This window comes from Chanodichthys erythropterus, chromosome 2 (genome assembly GCF_024489055.1).
Source record: "Chanodichthys erythropterus isolate Z2021 chromosome 2, ASM2448905v1, whole genome shotgun sequence".
In the NCBI taxonomy this organism is placed as follows: Eukaryota; Metazoa; Chordata; class Actinopteri; order Cypriniformes; family Xenocyprididae; genus Chanodichthys; species Chanodichthys erythropterus.
The window spans coordinates 8,607,501-8,624,757 of NC_090222.1; the positions used below are offsets into that span (position 1 = coordinate 8,607,501).

General features: G+C 36.8%; 1 protein-coding gene across 1 annotated transcript in view; it reads right to left on the reverse strand.

Moving 5' to 3' along the window:
- Nucleotides 1-13,481, reverse strand: part of cdkal1 (CDK5 regulatory subunit associated protein 1-like 1) — a 472,612-nt gene extending 459,131 nt beyond the window's left edge. Inside the window, exons 1-3 of the mRNA XM_067400691.1 lie at nucleotides 13,334-13,481; nucleotides 11,717-11,877; nucleotides 5,792-5,904 (exon numbers count right to left, since the gene is read on the reverse strand). Of these exons, the coding sequence (XP_067256792.1) occupies nucleotides 5,792-5,904; nucleotides 11,717-11,874 (271 nt within the window). The 5' untranslated portion in view covers nucleotides 11,875-11,877; nucleotides 13,334-13,481. The remainder of the gene's footprint in view (nucleotides 1-5,791; nucleotides 5,905-11,716; nucleotides 11,878-13,333) is intronic.
- Between the last annotated feature and the right edge of the window lie 3,776 nt (nucleotides 13,482-17,257).

A 17,257-nucleotide genomic window follows, 5' to 3' on the forward strand; every position in this document is an offset into this window, starting at 1 on the left:
AGAAGAACAGCCGAATCTCAACATAACGCCGACTGTTACGTAACAGTCGGGGTGTACACCCCCTATATTTGCATATGTCAGCCCATGTTCCCAACATTATGAAAGGCATTAGATAAGGGCAAAACATCTGGATGTGCACAGCTGAATCAACAGACTAGGTAAGCAAGCAAGGACAATAGCAAAAGATGGCAGATGAAGCAATAATAACTGACATGATTCATGATAACATGATATTTTTAGTGATATTTGTAAATTGTCTTTCTAAATGTTTCGTTAGCATGTTGCTAATGTACTGTTAAATGTGGTTAAAGTTACCATCGTTTCTTACTGTATTCACGGAGACAAGAGCCGTCACTATTTTCATTTTTAAACACTTGCAGTCTGTATAATACATAAACACAACTTCATTCTTTATAAATCTCTCCAACAGTGTAGCATTAGCCATTAGCCATGGAGCATAGCCTCAAACTCATTCAGAATCAATGTAAACATCAAAATAAACATTGTACTTACGCGATTAGACATGTTGCATGACGAACACTTTGTAAAGATCCATTTAAAGGGTTATATTAACTGTTTGAACTTTTCTTATGTTGTTTAAGGCAAGCGTGAGCTCTTGGGGCGTGGAGCACGAGATTTAAAGGGCCATACTCCCTGAATCGGCTCATTTCTAATTATGACTAAAATCTATGGGGTATTTTGAGCTGAAACTTCACAGACACATTCAGGGGACACCTTAAACTTATATTACATCTTTTTTTAAAAAAGTTCTAGGGCACCTTTAAACATGCAGTAGTCCAGCCTTTGCTTAAAAAAAAAAAACAAACCTCGATCCTTCTGATCTCAATAATTACACACACATCTCAAAATTAACATTTATGTTGAAAGTGTTACAGGAAAGTAATACAGAAGGCTGTATTAAACAAGCTATCGCCTTAGATTCTAACAGTATTCTGGATCCTTTTCAGTCTGGTTTTAGTGCCAAGCACAGTACAGAATCTGCCCTTTCCGGGCTGCAGACTGCGCCTAAAACAGTCGCGGTAAAATATTAATTTGCGAGTGATATTTTTGCTGAGGTTGCCATTGGCGACCATGCAAATTCACACATTATGACTGTAAAATTTGCAGTTTATTTGCGTGTTCTGTGACCAAGAGCCTGTCACTTCATTTGTTGTGTTGACATAATTAAATGAGACGCTGCAAGGGTGTGAAAGTTTCATTGGGTTAGAGCGCCAAATTATAAACAGGTAGGAGAAAATATCACACACCAAACAGACGCCAAAGAACTATCGCTGATGAAAGCGGACTATATTGTTGCCTTGCGTCAAAAAACTATTTAAACACACCATTCTGCTCCTGCATAAAGGAGACAACTACCTATTTCTTCATATAAATTCGTCATTCAAAAGGGGAAATCGGCTCTGCAGACTGCAGATACACACACAATGCAGCGCATTTTGAATATCAATCATGATCACTTTCATTATTCCACTCATGCTCATCAGATAAAGGCATAAAAAGTCTTCAGTACCTTAAATAGTATAACAAGAGTATTAATGATCATTTTAAGGTTCCAGCTAGATTCCAGTACTTGTGATGTCTAAAGATAATTTTCAACTAAAATAAATTGTTAGGCCAACAATATCTTATCAATTATGATGTTCATACCCGACGTTCTGGGTTTTCTTCCTATTTATTAAATCCAGGCAACTGGTTGTTAAAACATTGATTAAAATTAAGATACAATTTATACAAACGAAATTCACTTTAAAGAAAGGCTTACTACAAAATATATTGAAATGGCCAAAATCACGTCTGACCCACTGCATGTCTCCCGACATATTGCGCATCTTATTAGCCTTAGTCATGCTGTTCACTTTTCATAATCACCATAAATGAAATTTAAAAACTAATATTAGGCTATAGTCTAATATTTAAACATAAATATGAAACTAAATAGCTAGGCTATGTTTTCTTTGTCCCTCTGGCCGACGAACACGCCGGCGCGTTCTGATGTATTTTTCCTCATGACAGCTGAAACAACTTAAAATAGGCCTACTCCGTCATTTTTGGCGATACAGATTAGTGCAAGACATCACCACAAACTACAAATGGTCTATTTTTATTTGTGTATGCTCACAATAAAAAAACCTTCTGCTTTTGTAAAATAGGAATGCGCATTCATCTGTCTTTGAATCGTTCTAAAACGTCTAAAAAGTGAAACTGAAACTCAGCGAATAATTATCACACAAACATGAAACATACGTCTAAAAGCTTGAAATGTCTACTTTTAAATAAAACAATTCACATTTGTGAATTAAAACAAATATTCTGCAATAATCTGTATGTAAAGAGATGCACAATTTCTCCTGACTCATGTTGCAAATGTTAACGTTGCGAGGGTGTTTCTAATACAACAACATAATGACATATAACAAATAAAACAAGACTATTAATTTTGTGGAATATTTTAATAGTTTCCTCAAAGTAGGCTAGGCTAGTTATTGTATAGCATAATTTGCGGGTGGGACACGTCTCGATCTCACGGCACGCACGGACATACCTAAAAGAAACAAACATCTCAATTCGATAAGAAATTCGTTGGTCTGTATTAAATAAGAGATCTCTCGCTGGAATTCGTTGTTTTTGCTCGTTGCCGTTATCAGTTCTCTTGGCGCTCGTGCATAATGCGCAGTCCTCACACAGACAATCGAATGCTTCTTTCTGCTAAAAGCACACAACAAAATGCACACAAACATGTCTTTGCTTTTGATAAACAATCACTGATGAACACCTTTGGTTTTAATGAGGAAAAAAAAACTATACGAGGACTGAATTATACAAAGTTTCAACAAATTGCGTTTGGACATCTTAATAATATATATAGGCTATTATTATAAAAAAAAAATAAGTTCCTTGTTGTTTGGCTCTTAAAAAAAATTATTTGGCGCCTGTTTTTTCCCCCTATAGGAGCCAATGACTACTTTATTTTTTTTTGTCTGGAGCCCTGCCTTTTAAGAGTGGTAAATGCTCTCATATTATCTGTTGACACTGGTAACTGTACCATCCTTTTATTGATGGAGTTAAGTACAGCCTTCAACACTATGGATCGCCGCATCCTACTAAATGGATTAAATCTTGAGGTCAGCATCATTTTCATCATCCTAATTTTTCATGAACTGTGGGGTGCCACAGGGCTTCATTTTGGGTGCAACCTTATGTTCCGGAATTTAACCCGTTCTCATTTTCTTTTTCTACTTCACTGCCCACTGGTGCTTTGTATTGTGTTTATTACACCTTTATTTATAATAAACTTATATTTATAATAATTAGGTGCGGAGGCACCTATTGTTATTGTTAGATTTCTTTTTAATTATTCTTCTTCTTCCACTCTGGGAGTCTATGGCAGCCCATAGAACCGTATGGTAAAAAGTTGTGAATTTTTGCACACAGTTATTTATGTTAATAACTTTTGAAATGTAAGGGCTAGAAACAAAATTATTTTTTCCTCTGATTCCTTGGGTCAATCAATTGTACCCTATGATGTCATTTTCCGTCATAAAAAAATTCCGCCATTTAGAATTTTCTGAAAAACCTACTTTTTCGAACAACTCCTAGGCCGTTACTCCGATTTTCACAAAAATTGAACCAGATCATCCTCAGACCATGCCGACAAAAAGTTATGGAATTCAAGTCAATTCCTCAAACCGTTTTCGAAAAACACGCAAACGAATTGTACATAGTGCTTGCAAAAATAGATGCAAGGCTGTATCTCCGCAACGTTTTATCGTATTCAGACCAAACTTGGTACATGTCATCACAAGTATGACCTGAGACAACATGCAGCGTTTCGGCACTGCGCCACCTACTGGTGTGGAGATATAAAGAAAATGGCTTTTTTTGCTTATAACTTCTGATGGGTTTGTCCAAAAATTATAAGTTTGATCTCGTTGGATTCGGGGCATAATGCGGAGTCAAAGGATATCCAATTTTTCCATATCAGCCATTTTGGCTGTCGGCCATTTTGAGTTTTGTGCTAAAATGCTGCAATTTACGAAAGCATAATGCCGAGTTCAGACTGCACGATTTTAGCCCCGATTTTGGCTCGCCAACAGGTTGAGAAATCGCAGACAAATGCCCGAAATCACAGGCAAATCGGTGCTCATTCATGCGAGTGACAATCACGCAGTGTGAATGAGCAAAGACGCGATCTGAGAGAGTCGCAGACGAGTCGCCGACGCCCGTGAGATATTTGGCATGCTAAATATCTGGACCTGTAGGCGATTCAAAATCCTGCAGTGTGAAGTGTTCAGACTGAAAACAACATCGGCGATGACCGACAGCCAATGAGAGAGCAAGATACAGAGCAGCGGAGTTCGGGGAGGAGTTATAGACCACAACATCAGCGTGGCTTCGTTTCAGATAAACATTACAATTCTATCAAACGGAAACAAAGCACAAACCTTTGCTTGACCATCAACAGCAGCACATTGAAAAGTTATGCATTTACCTCCAACTCTCGTTGCAGAACACACAATCCACAGTCTCCCCAACCATTTCCTCCTCCATATTTTTGTTTTCCTTTTCTTATATTCACTGCAAATCAGCGCACAGGCAATTCATATTGCAAGCTTCTTGCGGGCTACTGTTTTTAATAATAATAATAACTCCGGTCCTGCAGGCGTGATATCGCGTTGTTTCCTTGTCGTATCTCGCGTTTGTTTGGTTGTGAAACGTAGTTTGCGTGCCAGACAGAGTTGTCGGCGATTCTTCCTATTGTAAAGTCATGCAGTGTGAAACCTTCTGTCGCCGATCCATCGTGCAGTTTGAACACAGCAGCGACTGAAAGCTGGCCAAGATAGTCATGTAGTGTGAAAAAAACCGTGACCCGACTGCTTTGAAAATCGTGCAGTCTGAACTCGGCTTAAGCGTATCCTTACTCGGTATGCGTCTTTGGCACCATGCCCTGACAATACTCAAAAAGTTTTGGCACAGCGCCACCTTATGGTCAAACGTTATAACAAAATTTACAAAAATGCTAATAACTTTTGACTATATTAACCGATTGTAATGAATCTGGTCTCAGTAGATTCCTTGGGTCATGCTGAGAACATAGATATCAAATGTGCCATAGTCGGCTGAACTTCCTGTCCGGCATATTCTTTTACGTAAAAACCTACTTTTTCGAACTCTTCCTAGACCGTTGCTCCAAAATTGAACTGTATCATCTTCAGACCATGCTGACAAAAAGTTATGGATTTCAAGTCAATACGTCAAACCGTTTTCGTACAATGGAGCAACGAATTTGAGGCATGATGCAAAAATGACTCTTGAAGCTGTATCTCTGCAATGCTTTGACATATTGACACCAAACTTTGCAAGTGTCATTGTCACCTCACTCTGACCATACCACGTTAATTTGGTCACAGCGCCACCTATTGGTCGAAAGTGATGAACCAGGTCTTTAATTGCTCACTGTTGCAGTTGGTCTGATGCTCACAGCCATGTTGGCTGGCTTATTGTGCGTTTTTTGTGCTTGGCCCTGTAAATTGCTGCTTGCAGCTATATTTATATTTATTTTTATCTACATTTATTTTATTATTTTACCTATTTTCATTTAGATTTATACATAACTGGTTGATATTATTTTATGTTATTCTCTTTTTTTGCAGGATGATGCTCCATCCTATGTTGTGCAGCACTTTGGTCAGCATTCATCTTGTTTTTAAGGTGCTATAAAAATAAAATTTGACCTCGACTGCAGATAGCCTGGTCTGTTTACACACAATACCTGTTATCTTATAGCCGCTGGCAGCCAACTGCCCCGCCATGTATTCACCATCAGAGCTGTTGTGAGAGCAGCCCCACGTCCTTACCCAGATCTTCTGTGTACCAGGAATCACGCTGTAAATAAGGCAGAAGATTAAAAGTTTATCATCAATTAATGCTTTCTGTCCAGGGTTGGATGTTATTTTCTGATACACATGGATCCAAAAAAAAAAAAAAAAAAAAAAAAAAAAAAATGTACAGAGAGAGATACCTCAAAACCACTTAGGAAAATCTGAATCTACACTGTAGAGCAGCCATCTTCAAGATCGTTTGGTAATGATTACATTGTTACAGATCTGTCATGCCCCACACTGTCAAACATTTATTTGCAAACTTTATCCACTAGATGGCAATATTTAATCAGTGTAACTGTAATTATCACAATGATGTTTCATCGAGATTTTTATTTTATGTAGTAATGCACCAATCATGATTTTTTTTTAAAAAAAAAACACAAGCTAATTGGCCGATTCAGCTGATTGGCCATTTGTCATTTATTGGCTCTATAACAAGCAAACTGGCCTTAAAGGGTTAGTTGACCCAAAAATTACAATTCTGTCATTAATTACTACACTATGTCTTTACAACTTTTCTGGACCTTGAATATGATAATTGCATTTCTTTCTTAAGAGGGATGATCTTAATTTATGTTACGAAGATGAATGAAGGTCTTATGGGTTTGGAACGACATGAGGGTAAGTACTTAACAACAGAAATTTCATTTTTGGGTGAAATTAACCCTTTAAACAAAAAAAATATTTGTAGCCATTTGAAAGTAGAGGCAACCACTGAATTGAATCATCCAAATAAAGATGCTACACACATGTAGTATGTGCAGTTGTTGTTTATTTAAATTAAATTGTAAATGTTCAACATTTAAAGCAAAAACAGAATGGCCCAACTTCAGATTTGTGAAATTATGCTACATAAGACACCTGCACAAAACAAAAACAGCAGATGGACTGAATGAAAATTGCATATTCACTCTCTGACAGTAGGTGTGATTATGGAACATCAGCATTGTTTTGTAACGCTGTACTTAAATCAGCACTGCGCTTATAAACACTACTTTACATGGCGGTAAGAGGAAAAGAAAATGCCATTAAAACTTTTCTGAAGACAGTCAGTTCCCTTTAGAGATACATTCATATAAACCCCCACCGCCAATTCATTATTTATATTGCGAACAGTGAGCTTGCTGTGCTTGGTACAGTATTTGCTCTGCTGGCGCATCCGTATTTTCCTTTTCATCTTCAGCGTGTCCCGTCTCTGGCCTGTATTAACACCCTGTTTAAAGACTTTGCAATATTTCCATACAAGACATTCTGGGAAATTGTTATAATGCAGTCTGTGTGCAACTCCAGAATAAAGATTGGCTGAAATAAAACTAAAAACCAGTTATGGCCGTTTGACTGGTGCATGTTTAATTTTCTGTTTGTTTCTGTTATAACTTTGTTCTTTCAGGCTCATTCAGCCTATAAAAAAGGTTATAAAAAACGTAATGAAAATGGTACCAATCAAAAATGTTCCTCCTCAAGGCCAGTTCTTGACTGCTATAGAAGGATGGGCTGGCAGATATCCTGGGTAGGATTTTTTTCCCTTTATTTTTTGACTTTGGTGTGATGTCTGCAGCTCTTCATGTAGACAGATGGATATCTTATCACTTTAAATAAAATGCTACAGTTTCTTATTTTTCACCACCAAATGGCAAATCTGAAAGCACACCTCACAGGAGCCTACTGATGCTATAGCAACAAATGCAACTTTAACACATCTGACTGATAGATAAACTGGGCATTTATACTCCAATAACCCCTTTCACACAGCAATTATTGTAAATTAAAGTAAAATTACCAGAACGACTTTTCCCGTAAATACACAAATGTGCTGTTCACACGTGAACTCTTAAAGGCCAATTCACAATGCATCGATAGACGCAGACCAATGGCGAATAACCAGAATACAGCACTTCACTTCTCAGACATTCTAATTGTGATTCAGCATGTTCAATCTGTAGAAACAAGCTCCAACATACACCAACAGACTCCAACAGGGGTAACATGTTCTTGCGTATTTAACTCAACTGCACAGGTCATGTCATAATATGACTCATTTCAGGGGGAGGCAAAAATTATACTTTAAAATCAATCAGAGCTATAGAAAATAATCCTCATATTTACAAGTAAATGAAGATACATATTCATGAAGATACATTTAAAACCCCCCATAATTCGCAGTCGCAACTTGATAGCACACAAATATGCCTGCCCGTTATCGCACGTGATTATCAGCTAGATTGTCAGTGCTTCTTCGCTAAAGCCTAAAGCTGCCTCTTGTATAACGCCTTGTTGCTTTTAGAAAATAAAAGACAATTTTCTGGTGTTATGATTGTTTGGGGCACTCTTCAGCCCTTCTTCAAAACTTCGACAAAAACACAGCCCACCCATCTTTGCCAAGATCTGGCCTCAAAACACCTTAATTTTTGGTGAAAAATGTAGGGGCTCTTTAAGGTCAGGTTTGTTGATATACTTTCACATGGACAAAGTGATCAATGTGTTATGTTCTCAGTGATTTTATTGGATTTGTCACTTTTGCATCCTGGGGCCTGTACCATGAAGCCAGATTAGCTGGCTAGCCAGGTAAATTTCAGATTAGTTTTTGCCAATCCTGGGTTTTAGGTACTATGAAAGTGACTTGGCTTTTAGTGGTGTTCATCACCATAGTAGCTTACACTCCATGGCTAACCTGCTCCAGGGAAGGTGTAGCGAATTTGTACAGGTTTAATCAATGTATGGGTGAAATATGACTATAATAAATCATAAAGCTTTATGATTAATTATGATACATATGTCGACCCAAGAGGGAATTAGGTACATATATGTGACTCAATTACAAGGAATCATAATTACATATATGGTCAGTTGTAGTTTAATAGTTGTTTTAGAGAAACTATACCCCAGTTTGTCCAGCAAACTTAAACTTTCCATAGACTATTATAAAGGAAATGTTATCCTCTGGCTACGAGGAAAAATTCCTATGATAGCATCAAACGTAAAGCGATTGTGCTAGAATTGAAACGTTAAAGTGACCTGGTTTTTGTTGAATGAGCAAAAGAACAAAAAGCATGGATATAATGTATTTAATATGTACAATTAATAATACAAAAGGTTATACGGCTAAATATACACAAGTAGATAACAGATATATACAAAGCAAAAGTAAAGGCAGGAAGAGAGAGATGATCAAAGAATGGCAAATTACAACAGTTAACCTTCAAGCGCCAGCAAGGAAAACTCATGCAAATCTTAAGGAAGTTTAACTGACGAGTAAAATAACCGGAAAAGAAAGAAGAGAGAGAGTCCATCTCCGAGGTGATGGCGGATGACGAAAGTCTTGACAAAAGCAAAGCTTGTGCCAAGAAGATGGTCCTCCCGATGCCGAATAGCACGTGATGGGAGCGCTCGCCTGAGCCGTCCAGGAGAGACGTGCACGAGAGAGGGGGATGGATGATTCAGAGGCAAAACGAGAGACAAAGGAAAAGTTGTGTGTTGTTGCTTTTATGGAAAACCACGCTAACACACCTCCTTGGTTGGAATAGCCAATGACATAGGTGCAAAGTTGGCGGGCAAACCTTTTCCTTTGTCTTGTGGCTTGATTTGCATAATTTATGGAGGTATCAGATAGGAGTGTATTTTCTTCAAAGTACCATTACACATAGAACAGTGCATTTTGTGGTTACGTGACATACATAGGTGAATGAGACATGGAAAGAGCTTTAAAACGAATCCAAACTTGACATAAGAAAAGCATGTAAAAGAAGTTATGGTTTACAGACAAATTTATCATTAGAAATGACACCAACTACAATCCTAGCTAAGCTTATACAGTGGGGATAACTATATGCATTTTTGCATACAACGGCGGTCACATTTAGGCATAATTATATTTTACACATACAGTCTTCAATGCATGTTTGTGTGTCTTTGTGTGTCTGTGGTGTGTGTGTTGGAATGTGATCTGGCACTTAGTCCACATGAGGGGCCCTTTGATGTCCCAAGTGCTAGGAAATGGGGTTCTCCGTTTTACCTCAAAGGGTCCACGGAAGTGTCAAAGGCACAATCACTCTGAGACCGTCCGGAGCCGATTCGTGACTTAGTTGCAGAGTTCAGGAGGCTAAAAGCATTCTGAAAATTCCAAAGTTGATTGACTACGCCGGATCTATCCAGACCCTACACAGGTTATGTTCTGGGTAAGAGAGCTCAAACCGAAATAGGGCCAAGGATTTTTTTCCACATTGCAGCAAAACAGACTTAAAATACTCTGTAATTTCTTGTCATAGAGACACAAGTAATATATCAATTGAAACTATAGAATATCTTCTTTTATTTGTGTACACTCAGAGTAAAAACACAATGTAGTGCTTTTTGTAAAATAAAGAAAACTAACACGAAGCGTGATCTCTCGTCTCCCTCTGAACGAAGTCCAATCTGATAGTTCTCAGAAAACTGTAACTTATGAATACTAATGACAAAAAAAATGACACTTATGTCTAAAGAAACGTTGAAATGTCAGGTTTTAAATCGTGCAAGTCAAATCGAAAACAAACATTCTGTGTTTATGTAATCTGTATGAAAAGAGAGCCATGTCAGAAGTCTGTGATTCAGCTCATTATCCGCTAATGCGGCCAAGCCCACGGAGGGAGCGCTATTCAGAGGCAAATTCAGAGGCAACACTTGTATGCATTGTCTCAATTATGTATTTATTGTCCTGAAAAGTGTTTATCTGGATGTTAAAGCCATGCTTAGCGATCTCTAGAAGACATGCCATTAGTTCCTGGTTCCTTTTCTTCTTTATATGAATTCGTGGCCTGAAGGTGTACATAGCGCCAAGTATGAATTGAAAACAGTATCCAGCACTCATAGTGGTAACAGTAAATATTGAATAAATATTACTCCTCTGTATAGAAAATTGACAAACATAAGAATCCATCAATATTACTCCAAATGTGCATGCTTTTAAGCTAAAAGCCTATATGAAATGCCATAGAGGTAACAATTGTTCAGACACTTTGCATCACAGAAATTCATTATATTTTAAAGCATATAATAGAATACCATTATTTTAAATTGAGCTGAGACATGATTACAGAGGGATTACACAGCCTACCTGACTGAAAGACCTCATTAATATGCAAATCATTTCAGGTCATTATTATGTGATTCGTTTGTCTTCTAAGGTGTAAATGACCCATTATTCATGATGATTCACGCATACTGTGTTTCTTGACAAAAAGTGTCTTACAAAAACTAAATCAATATATTGTTTTATATGAAGGAGTAGGCAGCATAATTTTTACATAATTCTGAAGCAAAAACTATAGTTTACAACCTCCAATACCCAGCCTTATTTCAGTGACTTAATGTTTATGCATGGTTATTGAAAAAACAAAAACATGTACGTACATGTTTCTCACATATTATGGTAGCCTAGTTTGTGCTGAATACAGTGTAATGACACTTGTGTCATTAATATGTTTATGAACAACTGAAAAAAGCACAAATGTCAGGGCATGTCAAAACTTCTCCAGGCCCCAAATCAGCCTCAGACTGTGCACATTAAAGTGCACATTCCCATAAACTACATTTTGCACATTATCTTCAGGGAATCTACCGTTATTGTCTGTCATGGAGCAGCTGAATGCTTCCATACAGACAACATTTGCCTAAAAATAAATAGATGGAAACTCAGCAATTAAGTAGTGCAACAAAACTTCACAACAGCACCTGTGGGCACCAATAGGTCTGTGAAATCCTGACAATACCTTTCATACTGGGTTAGTTTGAGTGGAGCACAGTGTAACATAACTGCATGTGACAGTGTTTCTAACCTGTCTGTCTGAAGCTCTTCTCCTGCAGGCTGTTGCTTGTGCTTGCGTACATGAGGCACAATGTTTCTCCTTGCAAACTGCCGCTCATGGGGAGTGGGGTCATAGGAAGTCACCATATCCTCAATATCATCAACAAGAGAGTCACAAGCAGACGGCATGATCTAATGAAAACAGATGCACCAGATGAAACACAGCAGAGTAATACTTTATTAATGATCCTCACAACATAATATGGTGCTTCTCAATCCTGCACAAACTGTTTGTATCATAGAGCAGTGGATCCAAGATAACAGCTCTGAGTCTTCACCTATAATGCCTGTTGAGTTTGGAGAACACCTGACAAGATATCAGAGACCATTCCTTCATACAGAATCTCTCCAGATCTTTCAGATTGCCAGCTCCATGTTGGTGCTTCTTCTCTTCAGTTCACTCCATTCGTTTTCTTTAGGGTTCAGGTGAGGGGACTGGGACGGCCATGGCAGAAGCTTGGTTTTGTGTTCAGTGACCCATTTTTGTGTTGGTTTTGATGTTTGTTTTGGATCATGGTCCTGATGGAAGATCCAACCACAGCCAACATATGACTCCTAACAGGGAGTGTCGGGTTTAGATTTTTTATCTGCTGGTATTTGATAGAATCCATGATGCAATGTATCTGAACAAGATGTCCTGGATCTCCAGCAGAAAAATATGCCCACAACATTAAAGATACAGCTATATATTTCATTGTACACATGGGGTACTTTTTCCCCCGGTGCGCACCAAACCCTAATAAAGCAAAAAAAAGCAAATTTTCTTGCTTCATCTGACTATATAACCCATCCCGTTTGAATTTCCAGTAGTGTCAGTTACTTTTCAAATGTTCTATGGTCAGATGAAGCAAACACCCCATGTGAGTACCCCATGTGTACAATGAAAAAAGTACCCCATGTGAACAATGAAATATACTGCTGGATCTTTAATCTGTATAAGATTCTGTATGAAGGAATGGTCTCCGATATCTTGTCAGGTGTTCTCTAAACTCATCAGGCATTATAGGTGGACTCAGAGCTGTTATCTTGGGAAAAGATATGAGATTTAAAATTATTATGTTCTCCAATGAAAGGTTGGATGACTCACTCATTAAGACAGTGACTTGCCGCCAGCTACTGGCGGTTTTAGTTTTATATTAAAAAGTATCATTCTGTTTTTTCTATCATTTCATAATTCTATATTCAAAATTTCTCATTAAAAACATTAATCACAAAACATTATTTATGCAACTGTAGGCTAATTGCAGTGTAAATGCGTATGCAAGAACTCCTTAAAATATAAGTAACCTGCGTGCTTGATTCCGACGTTACTTGGTTTTAACCAGTGTTTGTAGGGTCCTTTGACTGGTAACGTTATATCTTTCTTTGTAGGAGTAAAAAGTAAAAGTGTGAGATTTACTTGTTTTAAATAACAAAGACACGTTGCCAGTATAACTTTTAAACATATCTTAAAGTGTATCTGAGTCGTGTTATGTCGTATGACACATACACTGATGTCTCTAAGCTAAGCCTCAGATATCCACTAAGGAAAACCCACGTGTTTGCCTCAAACAAACTCTTTATAGACAGCACAAGAACGCGTACTTACTGGAAAGACGCAAAATACAATAGTATTAGGAAACACTGAGAAATCCGTTGGAGTTTGAGGGGAAATAGCAAGTTGCTCTGCTCTTTGATCGGTTATATGCGACTTGTTTTGCTTTCAGAGCGCCATGCTTGAACATTTCCCCTTTAACCTCGACGCAATACGGCAAGTATAAGTGGACAATCCTCAAACTAGTGATGGGCGCTTTCGAAACACTAGGGGCGTTCCGATTGAAACCGTGGCTGCGTTCCAGTTCGTTTTTTATGACCTTCCCTCGCTAACTTCCCTCAAGTCTTGTTGACTTGAATGTACGTCATTGCTTACGTCGCATAAGTGGCCACTACTGGCGGAACCTTTGCAATGGATTTGGAACAATTACAATATATCATTTAAAAATAAATCCTTATTTTTTGAAAGATGGTTCTTAGCAGGTATAATACGAGTGGATCAATTATTGAATCAAGACGGCATGTTATTCACTTATTCTGAATTTCTAGATTTTTTTCTATGAACTTTTTTTTTCTTCTTCTTCTTTTTTATTGCATGGAACGCACAGAACATACAGAACAGAAGAATATATGCATACATCACAACCACAGAAATATAAAGGAAACAAAGCACACAAAAAATAAAAAATAAAAACAATATACAATTAAATAAGAAAAAAAAATAGAGTAAAATAAATAAAAAATACAAGAAGGGCCATCAACTAAACATGATCACATAAAGAGATCAAAGGCAGAGCAAGTCCTAACAGTCCTTATGGCTTTCTTGTTAGTAGATACTGAAATTACATTTAAATAATTTTCCATTTCTTTTAGGAAAACAGCGAAGACAGGTTTACAGTTGAAGAATTTGCATTTGTGAATGTGAAATTTGCTTAGGAAAAAACAAAACAGATATTTTCATTTATGGGGTCTGAGTCATAATACCCAAATATAATATTTCTCATAGGCCTATGTACTGAAAAGCCATGCAAAATCTTACACTTGACAAACACACCAATGTCATTCCAAAACTTCTGAGTGTAGTGACATGACCAAAATAAATGTACCACAGTTTCATCATAATTTGAACAAAAAGAGCATGTTATCTCAAGATCAGCTTTAAATCTTTGTATAAACTTCTTTACAGGGTAAAACCTGTGTATGAGTGTAAAGGACATTTCTTTCACTTTGTTTGCTGTAGAGACCAGATTTTTTTCCAATTAAGGTTAAAAAACAAATTATTCCAAAAGGAGATTATAGGAGGAACAGAAATCAAATTCTTCAGAAATAAAGATCTTATTTTATCATTTTTAGCTTTCCGCTCAGAGAAACAAATTTGACCAATAGGAGTATCACAAGGTCTAGGAAAGGATGCAGTAGATATTGAGGAATTAAAAGCATACATAAACCAGAAGGGATAGCTCCCATAACTGTAGCAAATTATTTTGGGGTTATTGGTATTTGGTATTTAAAAAGAAATTCTGAGTACCTGAACAAAAGACCTTGCTCATTAAACAACTGCTCCACCAAAAATAAACCATTGTTAAACCAATTATCATAAAACAAAGACTTATTCTTGAATAAAATGTTCTTATTGTTCCAAATAAAACATCTATGTGGTGAAAAGTTATCCTTATAAATTAGAGCCCAAGTTAAGAGAACCTGTCTATGAAAGTTGGAAAGTTTAATAGGGAGTTTAGATATATCATAATTACACATTAAGAGAATGCCACCAAGTTGTGAAAAACATTCCAAATAGAAGATGGTGTTGGGCATAAACAGTTTAGGAACCTTGAAACTAGATATGTTGAATAAAGACCCGGAGTCAAAGTTTAAAAAAATAATAAATTGAAGAAAAATTTAATGAAGAATAGTTTGCAGTTTCATCAGCAGAAGCCAGCTTCAAGTCTCACAAGGAGTTCATAGGCTGCTCTGCGTACATTCACATTTTCACAACAATTATACTCTAACAGAATCAACTAACTACGTCATTACTTCAGGTTGAAAGATTCTGTTTGGCTAAGAAAAATAGACAAGATTAGAAATTTTCCACACGTGGACAGATAGTAAGAAGAATATCTCCCTTTGTCACGGTGATGACGAGGGGGGCCCTGGATTTAGGTACCGGATGTCCTTTTGGGGTCATGATATGGTGTCTGCTGGTCTCAAGCAGAATGCCAGTTGTCCAGTACAAAGGGACCTGCACAAAACATTTATCGCACATACACGATTCACAGCTTCTTCAAGGCTGAAGTTGATCTGAGATCTGCTCTGAGCAGGAAACTTTCCCAAAACATACTGATAACATGTTCTTTTCTCTCAGTGAGAGGTACAGAGGAAAATAGATGCTTTAACATACATTGAAGAAGTCATTCAAATATTTTAACAGATATATAAATGTTAATTAATAACTTAAAAGATATATTCCAGAATCGACCCCTTCAGTGGTTTGACTAGATACTGATTCAGCCAATTAATTTTAAATGTATTGTTGAGGGAATCAAGATCAATGAAATTCAGCCCACCATTATTATATGAATTTAGTATGACAGATTTTCTCAAATAATGAGATTTATTTTTCCAAAGGAATTTTATTAAAATCTCAATTAATTTAGACGTGGGCTTATCCACAGAAAGAGACTGAGCTGCATAGGCCAAACGAGACAGACCCTCTGCCTTAGTGAGCAGTGTTCTGCCTTTTAATGACAGATCTCTTTGTAACCAGCAGTTGCATTTCTTTTGTGTTTTGGCAATAATAGGTTTAAAGTTTGCAGAACACCGATCATAGTAATTATTATACCAAGATATGTTACCCTATTTTTGACAGCAATATCCTCAATTGAAGTAAGAGAGCAATCTTTAATTGGAAGCAATTCACATTTATTAAAATTTAAATTTAATCCTGAAGCTTCAGAAAAAGACTGAAGAATACCTAAAGCCAATGGAATTTGTGACGAATCATTCAAGAATAAGGCTGTATCGTCCGCTAATTGAGTAATTTTTATTTTAGTGTTGCCAATTGTGATGCCCTTTAACTGACTATTATTGATATGTGTGCTAAGGAACTGTGTTGCAATTAAAAATAAGTAAGGGGAAACTGGACATTCTTGACGAACTCCTCTATTTATAAAGAATCTAGGTGAAGTACCATTACTTAATTTGATAGAGCTGTTTCCGTTTGTGTATAGCATTTGAACCATTCTGCAAAAGGAATTGCCAAAGCCAATATTTTGCAGAGCCTGAAATAAAAATTTGTGTTCCAACGTGTCAAAAGCTTTGTAATAATCTAAAAAGAAAATGAAGCCATCACTATCTATTAAATCTGAATAATCTAACATATCTAGTACTAAACGTATATTATTGGAAATGTGTCTTTTCTGCATAAATCCTGACTGTGTTTCGTCAATGATAGAGTTCAAAATATATTTCAATCTTTTTGCTAGAACTAAAGCTATTATTTTATAATCATTATTTAATAATGTAATTGGACGCCAATTATCTATTAATAAGGGGTCTTTATTTAATTTTGGGATAAGCGTTATTAATCCTTGACATAATGTGGCTGGAAGTAATGTTTTCTCTATACTTTCCTCATAAACCTTTAATAAGAATGGTGCTATAATAAACAGCTTGTAAAATTCGGAGCTGAGTCCATCAGTTCTGGGGGATTTGTTGGCTTTTAAAGAGTTAATTGCTTCCTCTATCTCCTTCAGTGTGATAGAGGCATCACAGAAGTGTTCATCCAAGTCACTCAGCTGGTTTATATTAGGCAAAGATTTACAGAAATCGTCCATATGTTGTTGGGAAAATTTAGAAGTATACAAATCACTGTAAAATTTGGCACAAAAATTTGCAATATTTTTTAGGTCATCACTAATATTACCATTAATCATTAGCCTTTGAATTTGGTTGTTTTTAGCTTGCTGCCTTTCCAATCTGA